The 20084-nt window shown below is 34.3% G+C and overlaps 1 protein-coding gene and 1 long non-coding RNA gene across 2 annotated transcripts; both read left to right on the top strand.

The window, feature by feature from the left end:
• Positions 1–4069: 4069 nt before the first annotated feature.
• On the top strand, positions 4070–7485 carry LOC149516887 (uncharacterized). Its single transcript, XR_016345197.1, has 2 exons — positions 4070–4603; positions 5542–7485. It is a non-coding gene; the product is annotated as an uncharacterized LOC149516887 (long non-coding RNA).
• A 718-nt stretch (positions 7486–8203) lies between these two features.
• Positions 8204–13898, top strand: LOC149516886 (uncharacterized). Its single transcript, XM_089765927.1, has 2 exons — positions 8204–9838; positions 13558–13898. The coding sequence occupies exons 1-2, from the start codon at positions 9618–9620 to the stop codon at positions 13673–13675; spliced, it is 339 nt and encodes a 112-aa protein (XP_089622053.1). The 5' UTR covers positions 8204–9617; the 3' UTR covers positions 13676–13898.
• Positions 13899–20084: the final 6186 nt, after the last annotated feature.

Raw genomic sequence — 20084 nt, 5'->3', positions numbered from 1 at the left:
TTCCAAAAATATATATCTTCCAAAAAAATTAATTCTTTGAAAAGAACGAGACCAACCAAAAAACTAATTTTGAAAAAAATAAATTTGGACTTTTTATTTCTTATTTTTTCCAAAAAAAAAATGGAATAAGATATATTTTTAAAAAATCAGAATTTTTTCAAAAAATTATATCTTCCAAAAATAAATTAAAAAACACCTTGAAGTAGGCTAAAATAATAATAAAAAAGCTTCTACACTTCATAATTTTATTTAAATGAATCCTTATGCTTTTATTGCACCAAAATAACCATAACATTTAATTTACACCCAAACAAACCCTTAACTTTTAATTTATATCAAAGTAAACTTTTAATACTTAATTTGTACATAAATAAGCTTTTAACATAACAATATTTTATTTGAAATAAGTGTTTATTAGAATACAAATTAAAAAATAAAAATTTGTTTGGATATAATAGAAGCATATAATAAGGTAGAGTGGGAGTTTATCGAAGCATTTATGGGAAAATAAGGTTTTACGGAAAGATAGATGTCGATTGTAATGCACTGTGTGACAATTGTCAGGTATAATGTGGTTGTTAATGGCTGTAAGACTGACATTATATTTCTAGAAAGGGGCCTTCGACAGGGGATCTCTTATCACCGTATTTGTTCTTAATATGTACAGAAGGTTTATTGGCGCTCCTAGCCAAGTTCCAGAGGGAACGTATAGTACGGAGAGTTCGAGCTGAATGGACCTAGGATCACTCATTTATTTTTTTGCAGATAATAGTTTGCTGTTTATAAATGCAAATCAAATGGAGTGTTAAAGGGTGAGATACTTACTAAAGATTTATGAAGAAGGTTTGAGGCAGAAAATCAATTATAACAAATCATGATTGTTTTTCAGCAAAAATTCTAGTAAAGACAAGCAGGAGATAGTTAAGAACATATTTGGGATCCAGGTCACAAATAGCCTAGAGAAATATCTTGGACTACCAATAATAATTGGGAAAGGGAAGAAGAAAGCATTTAGAGGAATCATGAACAAGATGAGGCAAAGGGTACAAAGCTGGAGTCAGAAGCGGATATCTGATGGAGGCAAAGAAGTTTTCATTAAACAGTGTTGCAATCAATGTCTGCATATATCATGTCATTCTTCATGTTTCCAAAAGGGCTATGCCAACAACTAAATATGATAATGAGTAGGTATTGGTGCCGTTGAGGCAGGGAAAGGAAAGGAATACACTGGTTGCCTTGGAGGAAAATGTGTATAGGAAAGTGGGCTGGTGGTATGGGGTTTAGGGATATGGAGCACTTCAACAAGGCCTTATTAGTCAAGTATGGTTGGCGATTATTACATAATACATCAGCATTGGCGTATAAGGTGCTTAAAGAAAAGTACTTCCCTAAGATCTCATTTTTTGAAGCAAGCGTGGGTCGGTCTTTGTCTTATATATGGAGAAGTATTGGCATGGGGAGAAAACTGTTACGACATGGAGTAAGATGAAGAGTAGGAAGCGGGGTTCAGATTAAAATATGGGGTGAGCCATGGATACCGAGGGAAGGTAGCTTTGTCCCAATTCCAAAAGAAAATGCCAAACCAGTGGAAACCAAGGTAAGCGAGTGGGACCACCAAGCAATGGAATGTCAACAATCTGGAGAACATTTTCCCAAGGGACACTGTTACAGATATCATAGCGATACCATTCACGAGTGTTGAAGCCCATGACGAGTAGATATGGCATTACGATGAGGACAGCAAGTATAGTGTAAAGAGCAGTTATCAGCTTCTAATATCAGAGGAGTAGTTGTGGCAGACAAGCCACGAAGCTAGAAGCAAAAAAAAAATAGTGAGTATGGATCAGAACTATGGAGTAAGCTATGGAAGACTAACCTCCCTAACAAAATTAGAGTTTTTGCATGGAGAATGAGCCATGGGATTCTATCGGTGTATGCTAATCTAAAGGAAAAAAAGTTACTGGAGTCAGCGACATGTGCGAGATGCACTCAAGTAGAAGAAATGGTCCTGCATGCAATAACTGCATGCCCACATGCGGCTAAGGTGTGGAGAGAAGCAAGACTGAATACGACTGTGGAGGGCAACAGTTGCGGAAAGTAAGAAATTGGATGATCTCAACGGTAAAGAGCGTCGATACAAAAAAGGTGGAAAGGATCATAACACTATCCTGGGCAATATGCACCAGCAGAAATGATGCAGTAATAAACAATGTGCAGAGGACATTCCAGGACACTTCCAACTTGTAAATATCTAAAGGTATACCAGCAGGTACAAGAACGAAAAGATAAGCCGGTTCCGAAGCAACATGCAACATGGCAAGCACCCTCAGAAAATGCCATACAGCTAAATTTTGATGGTGCACTTGACACAGGTAAGAGTCTCGAAGGCATAGGTGTGGTGGCCATTAATTATACTGGGGACATGACGGGTGCCATGCGCAAGCAAATAAGAGGGTGCAGGGATCCTACAACGATCGAGGCACTGGCAGCAGTCGAGGTAGTGAAGTTTGCACCTGAATTAGGCTTCCAAATCGAAGGGGATGCATTGGGGATTATGCAACATTCAGGTAGAAGGATAAAAACTTGTCTTCAATAGGTAACTTGATTAACGAAATCCAATTAAGGTTGACTACTTTTGTTGAATGGAAAGGCAAGCATGTAAACCGTGAGGCAAATGTGGCTTCCCACCTTTTAGCATAAATGGCTTTAAGATACAATGAGGTGACTTATTGGGTAGAGGAATGTCTAGATATAATCAGTATAAGTGTTGAACAAGACAATCCCTACATATGAGTAATGAAGCTTATTCTATTCAAATAAATAAATAAAAGTATAAGGTTTTATTTAAGAAAAGTAAAATAATTAGGGAGCTTTTTTAATATTTTAGCCATTGAATTAATAAAGTAAATTAGAGATGGAAAAAAAAGTGAGGATAATTTTTTTTGTTTACAAAATGCTTATGTAAAATAATTTAAATAAATAAATAAATATGAATAATTATCATATAAATTGTGATATTTAATAGTAAAAATTTAATAATTATAAAAAATTTATTTTTTGTATAAAAAAAATCGTAACTTAAGATAAGAGAAGAGGTTATAGGTACTAAAATTTGAATTCTATAATTACTTGATGCTATTAATAATTGTTACTATATGAATTGACTAAATTAAGTTTTGAATTCAACGAACTTGATTTTTTAAATTATATTTTAATGATGATTTTATTTCATAATTATATTTTTATCATTAAAAGAATTTGATAATATAAAAATTAATATATTTTAATGGCATCAATAAAACTATACATTAAGTTATAAAATAAAATATAAATATCTTTTAAAATATACATATAAAGTACACTTAATATACAATTGTATTATGTAATTTGTAAATAATTATTTATATATTTATTTTCATAATTAACAAGATATAATTATATTAATATTAAAATATAGAAAATAAAATTATTAAAATAAATCATTATTGTTTAATATTATTTAATTTAAAATTAATTTTTAATGTTAATTTAATTAAAAATTTATAAATATTTTAAAAAGAAATATCTAATAAGTCTTATAATTTTAAATATTATAAAAAATACGATAAAAAAAACATCAAAGTGATCTAATTTAAATATAGATTTAATAAAAAATATATTTCATATTTAACTTATTAACATAAATTATAATATAATAGTTTTATATTTTATATATTTAATGCGAATTATATAAACATATAACATAAATGGACTAATCGGGGACAACTGGTTTCAGTAATTCAAAACCCAAGGTCTCCGATCCAAACATCACTTGGAAGGTGGATAAGGGAATTTTCTTTTTGGAAAAGCATGAAGGGCAGTGTGGTAAATATAGCTAACAACTCCAAGGAAAAAAATGAAAAAGAAGGAAAGACAGAGCCGCGTACTTGTTATACATCTTCTGGAATTATCCAGAAAAAAAAGGATTGTTGGACTTGGGAGATTTGACCGTAACCTCTGTCAGAGTCACGCACGCATCATCGACCGTCTGTCCTGCCCCAGAAGCTTCCGCAATCGTCATTGCCCATGTCATATGGCTTCGCCGCCCGCCCATTGCCAGTTGATTCTTTTAGTTTAAAACAATTGATAACAAAAACAAAAAAGCTGAAAACAACGACCGTTTCTAGAAAATGCGAGGTTACCAATTCGCTAATAACGTGACTGACTGAGCCGGGTCAGCGTAGCTGGAAATTCCTTCTCCCACAACTGGGCGGCCTTCGTGGCAGGGGATGGCATGCCACCAAGCTGGATTCTTAGAGGCCTACAGCCTACAACTCTAGAATCTACCCAACCACCGGCAACCATTTTCCCCAGTGTTAGAAATTGTTAACCTTCCTTTTACACCTGCTTCACAAATCTAATCCCTCGGTTGACTCGTGTGTTTATATCCGAAACTTTGCTTCCACCAATTATCCATATGTGATAATAACCATTTCTCTTTTTTTCTTTAATTCAATTATCCAAAGTCCAAACAAAATCCCTTTTTTTTTTTTTGTTTTGATATTTCCTCCATTATTTTCCTCGTTCTTTTTATATTTCTTCCCCTTCAGTTAAATACAGTCAGGTATTATTTTATGGCCTACCATACTTATTTTATTTTAATTATTTCACGTAAAGGGTGCTATCCTTCTAAAAGATTGGGTTAAAATTCCCAATGCCTACAGGAAAACGAAAAAGCTAATACACTTGTTACATGTTGGTTTTTTGTTTAGTAAAAGTTGTACGTTTTGATCTCTTTTTATTTTATAATTATCATTAATAAAAATATGAGTATTTTTTAAACTTTGAGTAAAGTAGTTTTTATTTATATTATTTTATAAAACTCAATTAATTAAAATATTTGAAATAACAAGAGTCAAAAGTTTACAAATTTTTATATTAAAAAAATGAACATCTGATAATTTTATTGAAAGAGAGTGAGGTATACAAGAAGTAGACTCCATAAAATTAAAAGTAGTAATTGTTTAGATTAGATCTGATTTGATTTAATTTTTTTAATAATTTATAATGTTATAAATTTTTAAAATTTAATTTAAATTTAAATTTTTAAAAAAATTAATTATATTTGAATTAAATTTTATTAATTTTTAAATTTTAATTTTTAATTTTTATATATTATTTTAATATAATATATTTAAATAAATTTAAAATAATTATTTTTATTTTGTAAAAATTTAAAAAATATATAAAAATTAATAAAAATATATAGTTTAATCCAATTTTTTTAAATTTTTATTTTTTAATTTGATTTTAATATACATATTTAATATCTAAATTTAACTCAAATTAAATAAAAAATTAATTCAAATACTATAATTTTGAATCAACTTTCAAATTTTTTGATTTTTTTTTTCTCGCATAAAATAAAAAAAATTGTGTGTGTGTATATATATATATATATATTACTTGATTGCGGTCTTGCGGAGCGGAATAAGTTAAATATATAGACAGCGGCCAGGCTGATTGGGTTCTTACAATCAAACCTCGATATCATCGGTGCAGGTACGTCAACTCAGCCCAACATGTATCGAAAATAAAGAACCTACTTGGTTGCGGTCTTGCGGAGCGGAATAGGTTAGATATATAGACAGGGGCCAGGCTGATTAGGTTCTACAATCAAACCTCGATATCATCGGTGCAGGTACGTCAACTCGGCCCAACTTGTATCGAAAATAAAGAACCTAAGATGCCAGATGTGCAACCCTTGAATTAGCCTTAGGCCTTAGCCATTTAGCCTACTAGTTAAAATGCAATAGGTGGGTGGGCTTTTTTTTTTTTTTTTTTTTAAATGTACAAGAGGAAAGTAGGACTTCATGTGCTTGATTCGTTGCTAGTACTGTCAAAGGTTCCATTTTAGAATTTAAGATTATCTTAACATAGATTCACTGTTTTTTGCATGTGATATTGAGTTACATAATGGAAAGTAATTTTTTATCTCATAAATCTTATCTCATTAATTTTAAGATTATTAATCATAAGAATGTCGAAGACATTTTACCCCAAAATTTTAAATTTCTATCCGAATTCTGGCCTTATTTTGGTTTTTTGAACCAAATTCAATTGATGGATAAAAATAATCAAGCAGTAAAAATTAAAATTTTAAAGATAATGAGACTATATTTTTATGTTGCATTTATGAATACTTTATTTTTTTTTAACGCTTACGAAATCACAATTATCTATGAAATGAAATTCATAAATGTTTCAAAGCTTTTTTTTTAAAGATATGTTGAAACAAAGAAAAGAATCCACTACAGTTGTCAAAGTGGAGAAGGGAAAAAAACAAGAATGGTCCCAACTTGCTCTAAAGAAGAAAATCTAAGGGTACGCTTGGTTTTAAAAATAGAACCATTTTCTGTTTTTGTTTTCCTGGAAAATAGAAAATATAAGTAAAAATGTATTCGGTAGTTAAAAATGAAAATAATTTTTAGAAAATGAAAATAAGTCAAATTAAAGAACAAAAAAAATATATATTTTTTCATTAATTTAAATGAAAATACTTCGAAAAAATGGAGAAAGCTAACACACAGGAATTTAAAGAACTTTTGCCATTTTGAGACAAATAAGTAAACGACACTTGTTCGAGTTGTGTCATCTACAAAAATGCCTTTTTAATTGAGTTTTGGTGATCTCTTCTTCCTCTTATTTTCTTCTTTCTTCTTCTGCTATCGTTCTGTAAGCCACTCAAAACCCCAAACTGAGTTTGCTGCCACCTATTGTCCTTAATTACGTAAAGCAAAATTACCAAAGAAGTGAACCAACTTTCTTCATTGGTGCGGGTGATTGAGTTATATGTCGGGATAGCCACGGTTGGAGTATTCATCGTATGGTATACGCACGACTCTTTCCTTGGCATTCATCTGAGTGAAGATGGCCATAGTCTGGTTTCCTACTCCCAACTTGCCAACTGGGGTCAATGCTCTTCTTGGAAAGGTTTCTCATTGTCACCATTCACAGCAGGTTCCCAAGTATTCAAATTCGATACAATCCTATGCAATTACTTTCAGTTAGCGATCGAAAATCAAAGCCTCAACTCTTTCCCTTTCAGTCTTGGTGGCAATTGTAATGTTCAATTCCCTCAACGCCCTCTCTGAAGATGAAAGCATATTGACAATGCCTCCTTGGGTCAACCTATGGCTTCTTTTAGCCATGTCAGTGTCATTTGGCCTGCTCTTCTTGATTCTGTACGTGCCATTCCTTGCTCAAGTATTTGGGATTGTTCCCCTCAGTCTTAACGAATGACTCCTGGTAATTGCTGTTGCTTTCCCAGTCATTCTAATTGATGAGGCTCTCAAATTCATAGGAAGATGTACAACCGGGCTTCGCTATTCTATTGCAAGAAAATCATCTAAGCATAAGGCAAGGAAAAAAGAAAAAAAGGGAGGGTTCTGCATGGTTGAAAGAGTTCATTATGTTATCTAATATATTATTTTTATTTGGTTGTCATTTTTCATTTTTTTTTTCAAAATAGAGATACCAAACACATTTTCACAATTTTTATGTTTGAAAATAAAATTTCATTTTCATGCACCATGTTTTTCAAAATTCAAAAAATACAAAATGAAAATTATTTTTCGAAAATGAAAATAAAAAATACAAATACAAAATATTTTCTATAACCATTCGAAGCCTAAAAGTCCGCGGTGTGAAAAGAACTAAGAATGGAGATTTTAAAGTTCCTGATCATGAAATGGCAGACTGTCAATCGCCTGCTACTTCTCACAGAGATTCCTTGATGGGATCTCAAGATAACTAATCCTTTTTTTTTATTAACCAACCAAGTTTCATGGATGAAAAATCAAACCAAAAAGCTGATGAAGGGGATGAAGTCCCCAAAATACTTCTCTTAAAAAAAGAGAAGAACAGGATTAGAGCCTCTTGGAAAAATGCAATGATTGTTAAAACTTTCGAAAAGAATGTGGGTTACAACTTTCTTTATCCCAGGGTTAAATCATAATGGAGACAAGAGGAGGCATGGATTGCATTGATCTAGGATTTAACTTCTTTGTGTTCAGGTTTCCTAACGTTGATGACTTCCATAGAGTCATTTATGGAGACAAGAGGAGGCCCTGGGTTTGTGGGTCCTTATTACCTGACAATGTTGACAATGAGATTATGAGAGCCCGGCTTACTCCCTGAATTGTCCACTGCATGCACTACGACTACAGTCTTGGTTCACCTAGCAAGTTTACCTGTTGAATATTTTGACAAAGGCATTCTTCAAAGTATTGGCCACCAGCTGGGTACTTTGCTTAAAATCGATGCCTACACGAAATTAAATGCTGGTGGCAAATATGCTAGAATCTGCATTTAAGTTGACTTAGATAGGTCTTTGGTGCCTAAAATCAGAATAGGGTATTAATGCAAAAGATGTCATACGAAGGTGTCAATCTTTGCTTTACTTGTGACCTTATTGGACATAGAAAGGAGGTTTGCACCCTTAACAGAATGACTGAGGATGGTGCAACCCCAATTCAATAATCTCTAGAAAAACAGGAAGTAGCCAGCAAAGAAAACTAAAAAACAGACGAGCATGGGTCATGGATGGTTGTCACACGAAGGAAACCCAAGCAGGGGAACGAACACAAACCGGATAGAGAAGACTCGACACCAAACCCGAAAGATAAAGGAAAAGCTAGGGTCAATCGAGAAGACCCAATTCCGAATTCGAAAGACAAGGGTAAAGCTCAGTTAAGTGATCTACACGTGGCACAACCCTTCAAATGGCAAGAAAGCCAGACTGTTGGCAGCTTCAGGCAGAGCTCCAAAACATTCTTGAGAATAACGTCTTTCATGCATTTAATGAGGGCTTTGTCACCTAACAATCTAATTCTTCTAACCAAAAACCTACTAATTTGGTTACCTTGGAACTAAACCACATGGACCCTCTCGGCTGGCTCCAATTTTCAAGTCAACTTAGTGACTTTCACAAAAAGCCCCGACATTACCCCACTTCAACAACCCTCTGGCCTTCAACACACAAACCAAGGCATCTTCTTCCTCTCCCCATGGAAAACCTCTACGAAGCTTACTCAAATCTGGAAGTTCTGTCCATCCACTTAGGGGAAAAAATAATCAAGATCACAAGAGCCATCGAAATTCTGCTTGGCTTCAATCTATAGACGGACGATTGGAGTGAAAGGGAGATCACGCTAGCATGGACAATCTGCTAATTGCTATAGACATCCCCAACCCTCGGCCCTTTCTTCAGCTGGTTCAAAGCCAACAATGCAATTCATCCCAAAACAGGTGCAAATTCTACCACCATTAAGAGGAATACACTAACTCGGGTAGCACTGGACACAGTGAGGAGTGTGATCTTAGTAGAGGACAACGATGCAGCAATTCTGTGCACGACACCTCTAACAATAAATCCAGTCAGACTGGTGCTCAAATCTTTCAAGAGAGTTAGGGAGGACAGGTGGAGTTCTCCCTCTTTTGCATGCCATACCATCATAATGGGCTAGCTTAGTATGCAAGATGTTGATGAAGAGAAGTGAAGGTCATCTCGAAGATGGTTAATTAGCTCTTTAACCAAACCTTGCTTGATATTTTCCCTATGCGGTGCCTTTAGTGGAATGCCCAGGTCGCAAGAAGCCCTAATTTTCATGGATCTCGTATGCAACCCTGCTATAGCGATAATCACTGAAACCAGAATCTCTGGGGAGAAGGCCGAAAGAATTAGTAGGACCTTATGTTTTAACAGTACCTTTCATGAGGATGCTGATGGTTTCTTAGGAGGTATTTGGCCTTTTTGGCAATCTGCTGAAGTCACAGTCAACATACTGAAACATTCTCCGTAAGTTATCTATGCCACTTTACTGCAACATTCTCCTCAAGTTATCCATGCCACTTTTCAGGTACCATCTAACCCTAACATGTCGAATTCTCATGCCTTAAACTCTCATTCCCATGCATTATGGATATTGTCTGCTATTTATTCTCGGCCTCAATTTGCCATAAGGTGCCTCCTTTAGAAGGAATAGTCAACTTTCGCTCTTACTCACTCCTTACCTTGGTCAATGATGGGGGATAATGAACTCTTAAGTGATTCCGAAAAATTCAGAGGAAGACCCCTCAAACAATCTAGATGTCGACTTTTCTAAGATTGAATGAATGATTGTGGTATGATTGAGCTTGGTTTTGTTGACCATCAATTCACCAAGATAAATACGAACCATTTCGGCCAGGTCATCACAGAAAGACTTGATAGAGCTTGGGCTAATTATGACTAGAAGACTTTGTACCCCAACTCCATGGTCTCTCATCTGACCAGAGTTTGATCTGACCATAACCCAATTCTTCTTAACACCTATCTCAGGATGCCTCGTTTTGGGCCTTGACCTTTCAGGTTCGAAGCCATTTAGTTTTCTCATATGGAGTTCAACCAAATTGCACGAGAAACTTGGAATCAAGCTCAAAACTCACTCTTTGAAACTATTTCGACCTTCAAAGAAACCATTAAGATTTGGAACAAGAATTTCTTTGGGAATATCTTCCACAAGAAGAACAGGATTCGTGCCTGGCTTGATGGCATCCAATGTGCTCTTTTTTCCTCCCTGTGCCTTTGGCTTTAATAACTAGAGGAATCTCTCATGGATAATTATCAACAAGTTCTTAAATTAGACGAGGAGATGTGGGCACTTAAAGCTAGAATGAACTGGATCAGTGATGGAGATCGCAACACCCGATTTTATCATATTACCACAATATAACATAGAAGAGATAATAAGATCCTTACTCTCAAAGACTCGGTTGGTAATTGGTTCAATGATGAAAGGGGGATAAAAGCTATTATCTATGAGCATTTTAACATGTTGTTCACCGCTTCCTTTGAACTCAGTGGGTACAGCCTATCACTTCATAGTTGCTTCGCTAATCCGCTTACGGATTCTGAGCGGGCTAGCCTTACTACTACTTTGTCTCGTCGGGAAGTTTCTAAAGCTGTGTTCAGCATGAAACCTCTCAAGGCCCCAGGACTAGACACTCTTCATCCCATATTCTTTCAAAAATGTTGGAACACCATAGGTCAGTCCATTTTTCCAGTTTATTAGCCAGATCCTTGCTACATGCCAGATTTTCAAGGTGGTGAACGAATGCTTCATTTGCTTAATTCCTAAAATACATCATCAATAAATCAATTTCAACCTATTGGGTTGTGCAATACCAATTACAAGGTCATCACTAAAATCTTGGTCAACAGAATGAGACTATTCCTCTCACTTATTATTCATCCTTTTCAAGCTAGCTTTGTCCTTAAAAGAAAAGCTCATAACAATGTTAATATAGCCCAAGAGATCTTTCATTCTTTCAAAAAGAAAAGAGGTATTCGGGGGTTGATGATGGTAAGAATCGACCTTGAAAAAGTCTATGATAGGATGGAATGGAGTTTCATCCAGGAGTGCTCTCTTTCTTCCAGTTTCCCCTTCCTTGGATTAAATTGATCATGTCCTGTATCTCATTCATCTCCATGACTATCCTGATTAATGGGGAGCAAAGCTCTAAAGTTATCCCCATAAGAGAAATCCGTCAAGGTGACCGTTTATCACCTTACATCTTTATTCTCTACATGGAATACATGTACCTTAAGATCTTAGAAGAATGTGAAGACCCAAGCTGAGAGCCTATCAACTTTCCAAAAGAGGGCCTAAACTTTCCCATAAGTTCTATGCTAATGATCTCATTCTCATGGGAAAGGTCATGGAACACACGTGTTGTTCAATGCAAAAAGTCTTGACAAACTTTTGCTAAATCTCCAGTCAGACCATTAATTTCAACAAATCCGTAATGTATTTCGTTCAAAATTTAGATACGAACAGGATGGATCACCTCAACAACTTAATAAGAATTGCTTATTCTAATGACCTTGGAATATCTTTGAAAAACGAAAAGCTGCCAAGCATAGATTCATCATTGATAAAGTCAAGCAAATGCTTTTGGGATGGAAAGCCATTTTGCTTTCTTTTGCTGGAAAAACCACTCTTCTTAAGTCAGTGGTTAACACCATCCCTGTGTAATCATGCAGGGCGTGGATCTTTCTACCAGTGTTTGTGAGGAAATCAATAGAATTAGCAGGAACTTCCTCTGGGGCTTCTTAAAAAACCATAAAAAGAAATGCATATGGTCAATTGGGAGACCATTACCTTGCCAAAAAAAGGAGGCTTCGGTCTTAAAGACATGCGAATGCTTAATGACGCTAATATGGCCTAGCTTGGCTGGCGCTTCCTCATTAAACCCGAGAATATGTGGGCCAAAATTCTCAAGGCTAAATATTCAAGAAATGGTGAATTTATAAAGAAAGCTTGCTCTCCCATTTGGGCAGGTATGCAGAAAGGAGCCCCCACCCTAGAACGCGGTATCCATTGGGTTATTTAATCGGGGCCCCAGGTTTTGTTCTGGTGTGATGACAGGAATGGCCTTGGCCCGTTTAACTCAATTATCTTTGGCCCTTGGCTACCTCAAGATGAAAATTTAGTGGTCAAGGACTTTGTCTCCATTGCTGGTAATTGGGAATTCACCTGCTCTAGTGCTTCCATCCCTGATGAGATTCAAGAAAAAATTATTGCCATTCCTGTTCAAATGGAAACTAATAGAGAATAGAAGATACTATTAGCTGGAAGTATTCCCACACAGGTCTATTCTCTTCTTGTTCAGCATACAAGCTGTTAAAAGGTTGCCTTGATGGGAATGATAACAAATAGGACATTTGGAAAATTCCTTCTCTCCACAAGATCCAACAATTCCTCTGGATTTGTAAACACTAAAAAATCGCTACTCGTGATACCTTATGTAGGCAGGGGCTACAAGTTAATCCTTTATGACTGAGATGCAATAGAGAAAGAGAAACTATTGCTCATTGTCTTAGAGATTGTGCTGTCATTAAAGACTTCTGGAATGCTTTAAACATTCCAAAAGACATTCTCTTCTCCTTTAATTTAGACTTCGACAGCTGGTGTCCTTCAACTGTGAGGCTGTTGCTGATTCAGGATCTCTCACATTCCCTGGAAAGTTGTGTTCTCCTTTGCTATGTGTTCTATCTGGCTTGGAAAGAATAAGTTACTTTTTCACAAGACTTCTGAAACTATTAATGAGTGGAAGAATAACCTTCTGTTTCGTGTTAAGGAATTCTGGGCTCTTAACGGTCCTATTAATCGACCAAAGAATCCTTGTGAAATCAACGTTGGATGGTAGCCTCTACCATAAAATTCTATCAAACTCAATACTGATGGTTTTGCTATAGGCAACCCTGGCAAATCAGGGGCGAGTGGAGTTTTTAGAGACTTCGAGTGGAGTTTTTAGAGACTTTCTTGGTAACTTGGTCTTTGGATTTGCACGCTACTTGGGTTTCACTACCAGTGAGTGTGCGGAGCTTTGGGGACTCAGAGATGGTCTGCGCATTGCTACCAACCATGGCATCAATAATCTGATTGTGGAAATGGACTCACAAACTGCTTTAAGGTATGTTTTACAGGGTGTCCCTTCCCATGATACTTATTGTTCTATTGTGGATGATTGCAGGTTGTTGCTGGGATGCATTCCGAACGTTCGGGTGCAACGCAGCTTTAGGGAGGCCAACTCTTGTGCTAATATTTTGGAGAAGCTGGGATCCTTTGTGAACTCTCCTCGTGTTTTTTGAGGAACCACCTGTTTCTTTATCTACTTTGTTGCTTTCCGATGCTGTGGGAATCATGTTTCCCAGAATTGTGTTTATGTAACCACCAGTTGGGGTCTTTCACCTTTATTTCACCAAAAAAAAAAATCATAAATTTATTAGTCATGTCATGTAATATAGTAACTTAATCACAGTTGAGGATTTATTTTCGTGGTAAGTATTTGTATTTCCTACTTAAAAGGTTGGGTTAGAATCTCTTTTCTCTCAGATAAAGGATAAATACTAACTTAATCAAATATGAAGTTAAAATCATGATGGTAAATGCCAAAGCCACAATCTAGGGGTAAGTAACAATATGAGAAAATAGAGGATATAGTACCAGAAAAGCCTGCCTTTGCATTATGTTATGCTATGTATTTATACACAGTTAACTGATAAGTACAAATTAGTGTATAGCTGATCAGATTTACATGATAAATGGACTAGCCTAGGACTAGGTGATAAATTAATGTGATAGACAACATTTATGTGAGACTAATCAATAGAAGAAATTAAGTCAAACTGAATTGCTTCTAATATTCCCCTGTAAGATGGTGAAGTGACACCAATCTTGGAAACGAGTTGCTGCAAACAAGACTTGGATAAGGGTTTTGTCAACACATCAGCTAACTGATAAACTGTGCAAATGTTATGGACTGATAACTGATTTTGATGGACTAGTGACTGATTTTGAGGGATCTTTTCTCGAACAAAGAAGTAATAGAGCCAAATGCTTCATCTTGGAGAGAAAAACTAGATTTTTACAGGTATGAATAGAAGATAAGTTGTCACAGTAAACTATAGGTTTGGATTTAAAGGGAAAATGTAGCTCAACTAATAAGGATTGAATCCACGTAAGCTCAGATACAGCTGTTTCTATTGCTCGACACTCATCTTCAGTGTAGGATCTGGCTACTTTCTTTTGTTTCTTAAAACTCCAGGATAAAGCGGTGTCTCCATGATATATTAGATGTGATTTTGTAGATGTTCTGTCATCAATATAAGAGAAGCATCCCTTTTAATAAGCAGACAGTGGAACAAAGTGCCTTTTAAGTATCTAATGACCCTTTTCAAGGCTGTCAAATGAGTATGGGTTGGCTTATGCATGAATTGAGATAACTTATTGATAGTAAATGTCTGATCTGAGTTAGACAGAGAAATTGTAGAGCCCAACAATTTTCTTGAATTCTTCTTAATTTGAACCTGCGAACCATCCAACAATTTCAATGACACTGAGGTAGACAGAGGAGTAGTTGATTCTTTAGTTCCTATCATATTTGTTCTACCAAGAACTTCAGCTATATATTTATGTTGAGAAAGAAACAACCACGTTGATGTAGATACAAGTACAACTTCAATGCAAAGAAAAAAATTTAGATTGCCAAGATCCTTGATAGAAAATCTGGAAGATAATGCTTCGAAGATGATTGAAAGAAAGTCGTTGTTGTTGCCAGTGATGATGATATCATCTATATAGGTAAGCTTGTAAGCTAGAATTCCACCTTTGGCATAGATAAATAATGATGCGTCTGAGATGGAATTAATAAACCTACAAGACAGAAGAAATGAGCTCAGAGCTTTATCCCTAGCTCGTGGGGCCTGTTTAAGTCCATAAATTACTTTTTTTGAGGTTTGTCTGTATCAGCAAACACTGGGGGCTGTTTCATGAAGACTTCTTCTGACAGTTCACCTCGCCAAAAAAAAAAAAATATTAACATCCAATTGGTGAAGAGTCCAACGATTTGTGTCTGCTATACATAGCACTAATCTAACTGTAACTGGTTTAATGACAGAACTGAAGATTTCACAGTAGTCTAATCCAGGCCTTTGGTTGAAGCTCTCGCTACAAGTATAGCTTTATACCTATAAATTGTACCATCTGAGTTTCTTTTAACTTTGAACACCCATTTGCAGCTTACAACAGTTCTGTCAGAAAGAGGAAGAACTAGTTTCCAAGTCTAGTTTTTAGAAAGAGCATCAAGCTCATCCATCATAGCTTGTTTTCAGTGAGGGTCTTTTGTAGCTTGAGAAGCAGAAGTAGGTTCCATAGCAGAAGGAAAAGGATGTTTAGTAAAGGCAAAGAGTTGTTTAGGTTTGAAAATATTATTTTAAGATCTAGTTACCATAGGATACGTTCGAACAAGTGTAGAAACGAAAGAACCAGATGATACCCGAGATGCTGATGAAGAAGATGCAGAAGATGATACCGCTTGTTGTTGGTCTGTCGGTAATGATGATGGATGTTCTGGTGATGGTAATAGCAAATCATCAGAAATGGATGCAGAAGATGGTGTTTTGGGGCCAGTATGGGTGCTTGGTGAGTCAATGGTTTGTTGGGGGGTAATAGGGATATTGTTTGGAGACTAAGAGGTAGAGGCAAAGGCTGGGTTCCATGTTGCATAGCTGTCTGATGTCATTTTGGAAGATGATTGCATATCAGCAAATGGAAATGTTGATTCATCAGACAATACATGTCTTGAAGTATAGATTCTTCCGGTCTCAGAGTGAAGACATAAATAAGCACTTTGTGTTTTTGAATACCTTAGGAAGACGTAAAGTGTAGATTTTGGAGCCAATTTATGTGGTGCAAAACGCTTTAGCCACGGATAACCCAAACAACCAAACATCTTAAGTTTTGTATAATTTGGATTTTGCTTAAAGAGTAATTCAAATGGACACTTATTGCCTAAAACAGGAGATGAAAGCCTATTAATGAGATATACTGCAATGAGAAAGGCGTAAGACTAGTATTGAAGTGGCACAGAAGCAGCATGTAATAGAATGAGACCAGTTTTTACAATGTCGGTGTCTCTTTTCTACTATTGCGTTGTGTTGTGGTGTGTATGGTGGGGCTTCTAAGATACTGGATTCCAAATGAGTTAAGTGGGTTATCTAAGGCTTCAAACTCCTTCCCACAATCAGATAAGATAGATACCATAAATGTATTAAAATAGATTTCAACCATAGTTTTGAACTTTGGAAACCAAACAGCAACATCACATTTATTTTTCATAAGATATAACCATATATATCTAGTGAAATGATCTACAAAGGCAACATAATATTAAAACCATCTATAGAAGGATGGATGACCAGTACTCTGATGCCACACAGATGAAGTGGTTTTTATTCCAACGGATGCCAATCCATTAGGTCTTAGAAGCGGTTCTGATCTACGAAACTAATACACACCATCATTATTCAGTCCTCGAACAAATGGTTTCCTTATGTGCAGATCCTTCACGAAAAAACATGTGGGAAAATATTTAATTGACACTATTAGAATCACAAAATTGTGAGACTGAAAGGAGATTTCTATTTGCTTCAGGAACACACAAGATATTATCTAAATGAAAGGAATGAGATGGAGAGTTTAAGGAAGTTGAACCAGTGTGAATAATTGGAAGAGCAGAACCATAACCAATACAAAGAGTTTCAAGACGTTCATATTCTGAAGAAGATTGAGATTCTGCAGATTTGAAGTCACATGGTGGGAGGCTCCAAAATCCAATAACCAGTTTGCTTGTGCAGTAGATCGGCAGCATGATGTGCAACTGGCATAGAGGGCTTAAGCTTGATTTTGAAGCAATTTTTACCTGAATGTCCAATTTTATTTTAGAACTAACAGATTACTTTAACAGAAGGCTGAGTTTCAGAATGTTGTTTTCTTTGACTTTGAGTTGCAGAAGTGAACTGAGATGAAGTTCCATAACGCAAGTTGGTTTGTTTCAACCTGTCATTGTTAGAATAATCTGTTTTGGTAGCAAAATGACTAGTTAGGATAACAATGTCACACACAGTATCTTTTTGTTTCAATTCTTCTTCATAATCGGTAAGTTTATCAAGTAATTCTTCAAATGAGACAGGAGATTCTCTAGCTCGAATGACAGCAACTATTTCTTTGAACTCAAAACCAATACCATTTAAGGCATGGATTACCAAATCATCATTACTAGAAGGAGCGTTGACAAGTGCTAATTCTTCAGATATGTAATTAAAATGTAATTTATATCAAAAAAATGTTTTTTTAAGTCAATAAAATAAATTTTGAATTGGATTGGATCACGTCCGTATTATGTAAGTATAGATTTTTTGGTCCGAATTGGATGTTATAGACTGTTGGATGAAGACTAATTCAGGTCGTTCAAGAGTTGGATCGGATTGGCCGGACAGGCAAAAAGCCGCTAGGGTCTGCCCCGCTGTCATCTGTTATCTAACAGAGTATGTATGTTAGGAGGTTTGCGTCAAGTGTTAACCCACCTTGTGAATGCAATGACACGAGTGACAGAAGTTTTCGAGTCAAATAATTTTTAGTCAAATACGTTGCTTATGTGGATAAAAAAACAGACTTGAAAATATTCCTAATTTTTTTTTGTTTAAGACAAAGAATATTTTCAAATTGTTTTGGACAAATTTTAAATTTCAAAGTTTATTTCAAGTGTATTTTTTATACTTTATATTGATTTAGAGGATTTTTTACAATTGTTTTTTTTTTTTTTTTTGAATTTTTAGGCGAGAGAAAAGGGATCTTTTGGAAAGAGAAAGAGGAGATACTAAAAAGAGAGAGAGGAGGATCAAGGACGAGGCTGAGTAGGTTCCCCTTGCCAGTTTGGCTAGAGAAGGATCAACCTACCCACCCCAAGTTGCACCGGATTGGTACGGCAAGGGGCCAAACTAGGGAGGGAGCTCTATTTAATCTTCTCGTGACAGATCCTGCCAAGCAAGGAGGGGCCTCGATTCAAATTGTTGTCATCGATGCCGGGAGTAGATGTCAACCTTTCATATAGTCAATAGGCCTTTGGCCGGCGAGAGTCAGGAGAAAACAGAAGAAAGAAGAAGAAAAAAGAAAAGGAAAGAAAAGAGTTATAAAAAAAATTGTGAGATTCTTTTATAAAATTAATTGAAATTTTAATATAAATTATTAATTAATATCCTTTTTCATTAGGGATTAGTAAATCGAATATTTCATAAATGATTTAATTTTTGTAAAAATTATAATTTATTATTTAATTTCTCTTTCGAATTTGTAAATTAAATATTTCATAAATTATTTAATTTTTATAAGTTAATTTAAATTTATAATATAAAATATAATTTATTTATTTTTAATCTATTTTTAAAAAAAATTTTTTAAAGTAAAATTAAAATTTTAAATAACTGCCAGTTATTTTTTAGATTAATTGGTATATATATTAGAGTTAGTGTTTGAAAATTATGAGTTCAAAAAAATTTAAATTTAAATATTTTTTTAATTAAATATATAATAAAATAAAAAAAATTTAAAATAAATTAAAAATTAAAAAGAATTTAAATAACTTACGTTTAATCCACGTCGACTACCGTATGTTTTACACAAGTCTGACATGTGGTGGTAGCTGATATTTAATGTTAAATTTAACGGCACCACAAATGAAAGGCCATCTAATTATAATGTTAGAAAGATAAAGATTAACAAATTATTTTTTTTAAATTTAAAGACTAAACTATATTCATCTCAAGGTTTGAAGATCACGAGTGTAATTTATATTTTATCTCATAGTTATTTAACTTAAATTTAAATTTAATTTAATAGCAGAAGCATTTATATATTTTTATTTAAAGAATTAAATTCAAAACTTTATTTCTTTTAATAAATAAAAAGGGGCAAGATATCTATTATTATACCAAATATTTATATTATATATAAAGACAGCAAGACCCCGTTAGGTGAGGGGGACCAATGCGGTCCCCGGAATCTATCACCAAACCAAGACCGCAACCCAGTTAATGTTGGAGTTAGAATATATAATATATTGACATTTACAATTAAGAAAAAAATTTTCACAATTGAATTTGTATCTCATTTGAATATTGTGTTTTTATCAATTTGCAGCTGTGATCAAAAGCAGCTCCACCAGCAATGCCAAACAAGTTCAAACTTTAAATTGGTGTTATCAGTAAAAATACATTAATTTAATTTATAAGTTTACATCAAAACTAAAATATATTGAATATAAGTTAAAGATATATTTATATATATATATTTATACACCAGTTATATGTATTTCATACATTTAGGTTTGATATCTTTTATAAAATCATCATGGTAATGTAATCATTAAGATGATTTTATTATAAAAATGATTTTATTACTTATGATTTAAAATTATTTTATTTGATTAACAATCATAAATACATAGTAATTAAAGATCAATGTATTTGTTATTATTAAAAATAAAATATTATTTCATTTAAAAGTACAAAAATAACCATATATATATTATAATAGTTAAACAAGTTAATGATTTTAATGTCAATAATTTACAAAATATTAATAATATTTTATTTATTTTATAATAGAATATAATTAAATTTGTAGATATCTTATTTGGTTAGGAGTCGAACCAATTGGGTT

The sequence above is a fragment of the Durio zibethinus genome, chromosome 9 (assembly GCF_047325235.1).
Source record: "Durio zibethinus cultivar Kanyao isolate XHJ-2024 chromosome 9, ASM4732523v1, whole genome shotgun sequence".
Classification (NCBI taxonomy): domain Eukaryota; kingdom Viridiplantae; phylum Streptophyta; class Magnoliopsida; order Malvales; family Malvaceae; genus Durio; species Durio zibethinus.
The sequence above is the reverse complement of the archived record's forward strand: the minus strand, read 5'-3'. Positions and strand labels throughout refer to the sequence as shown.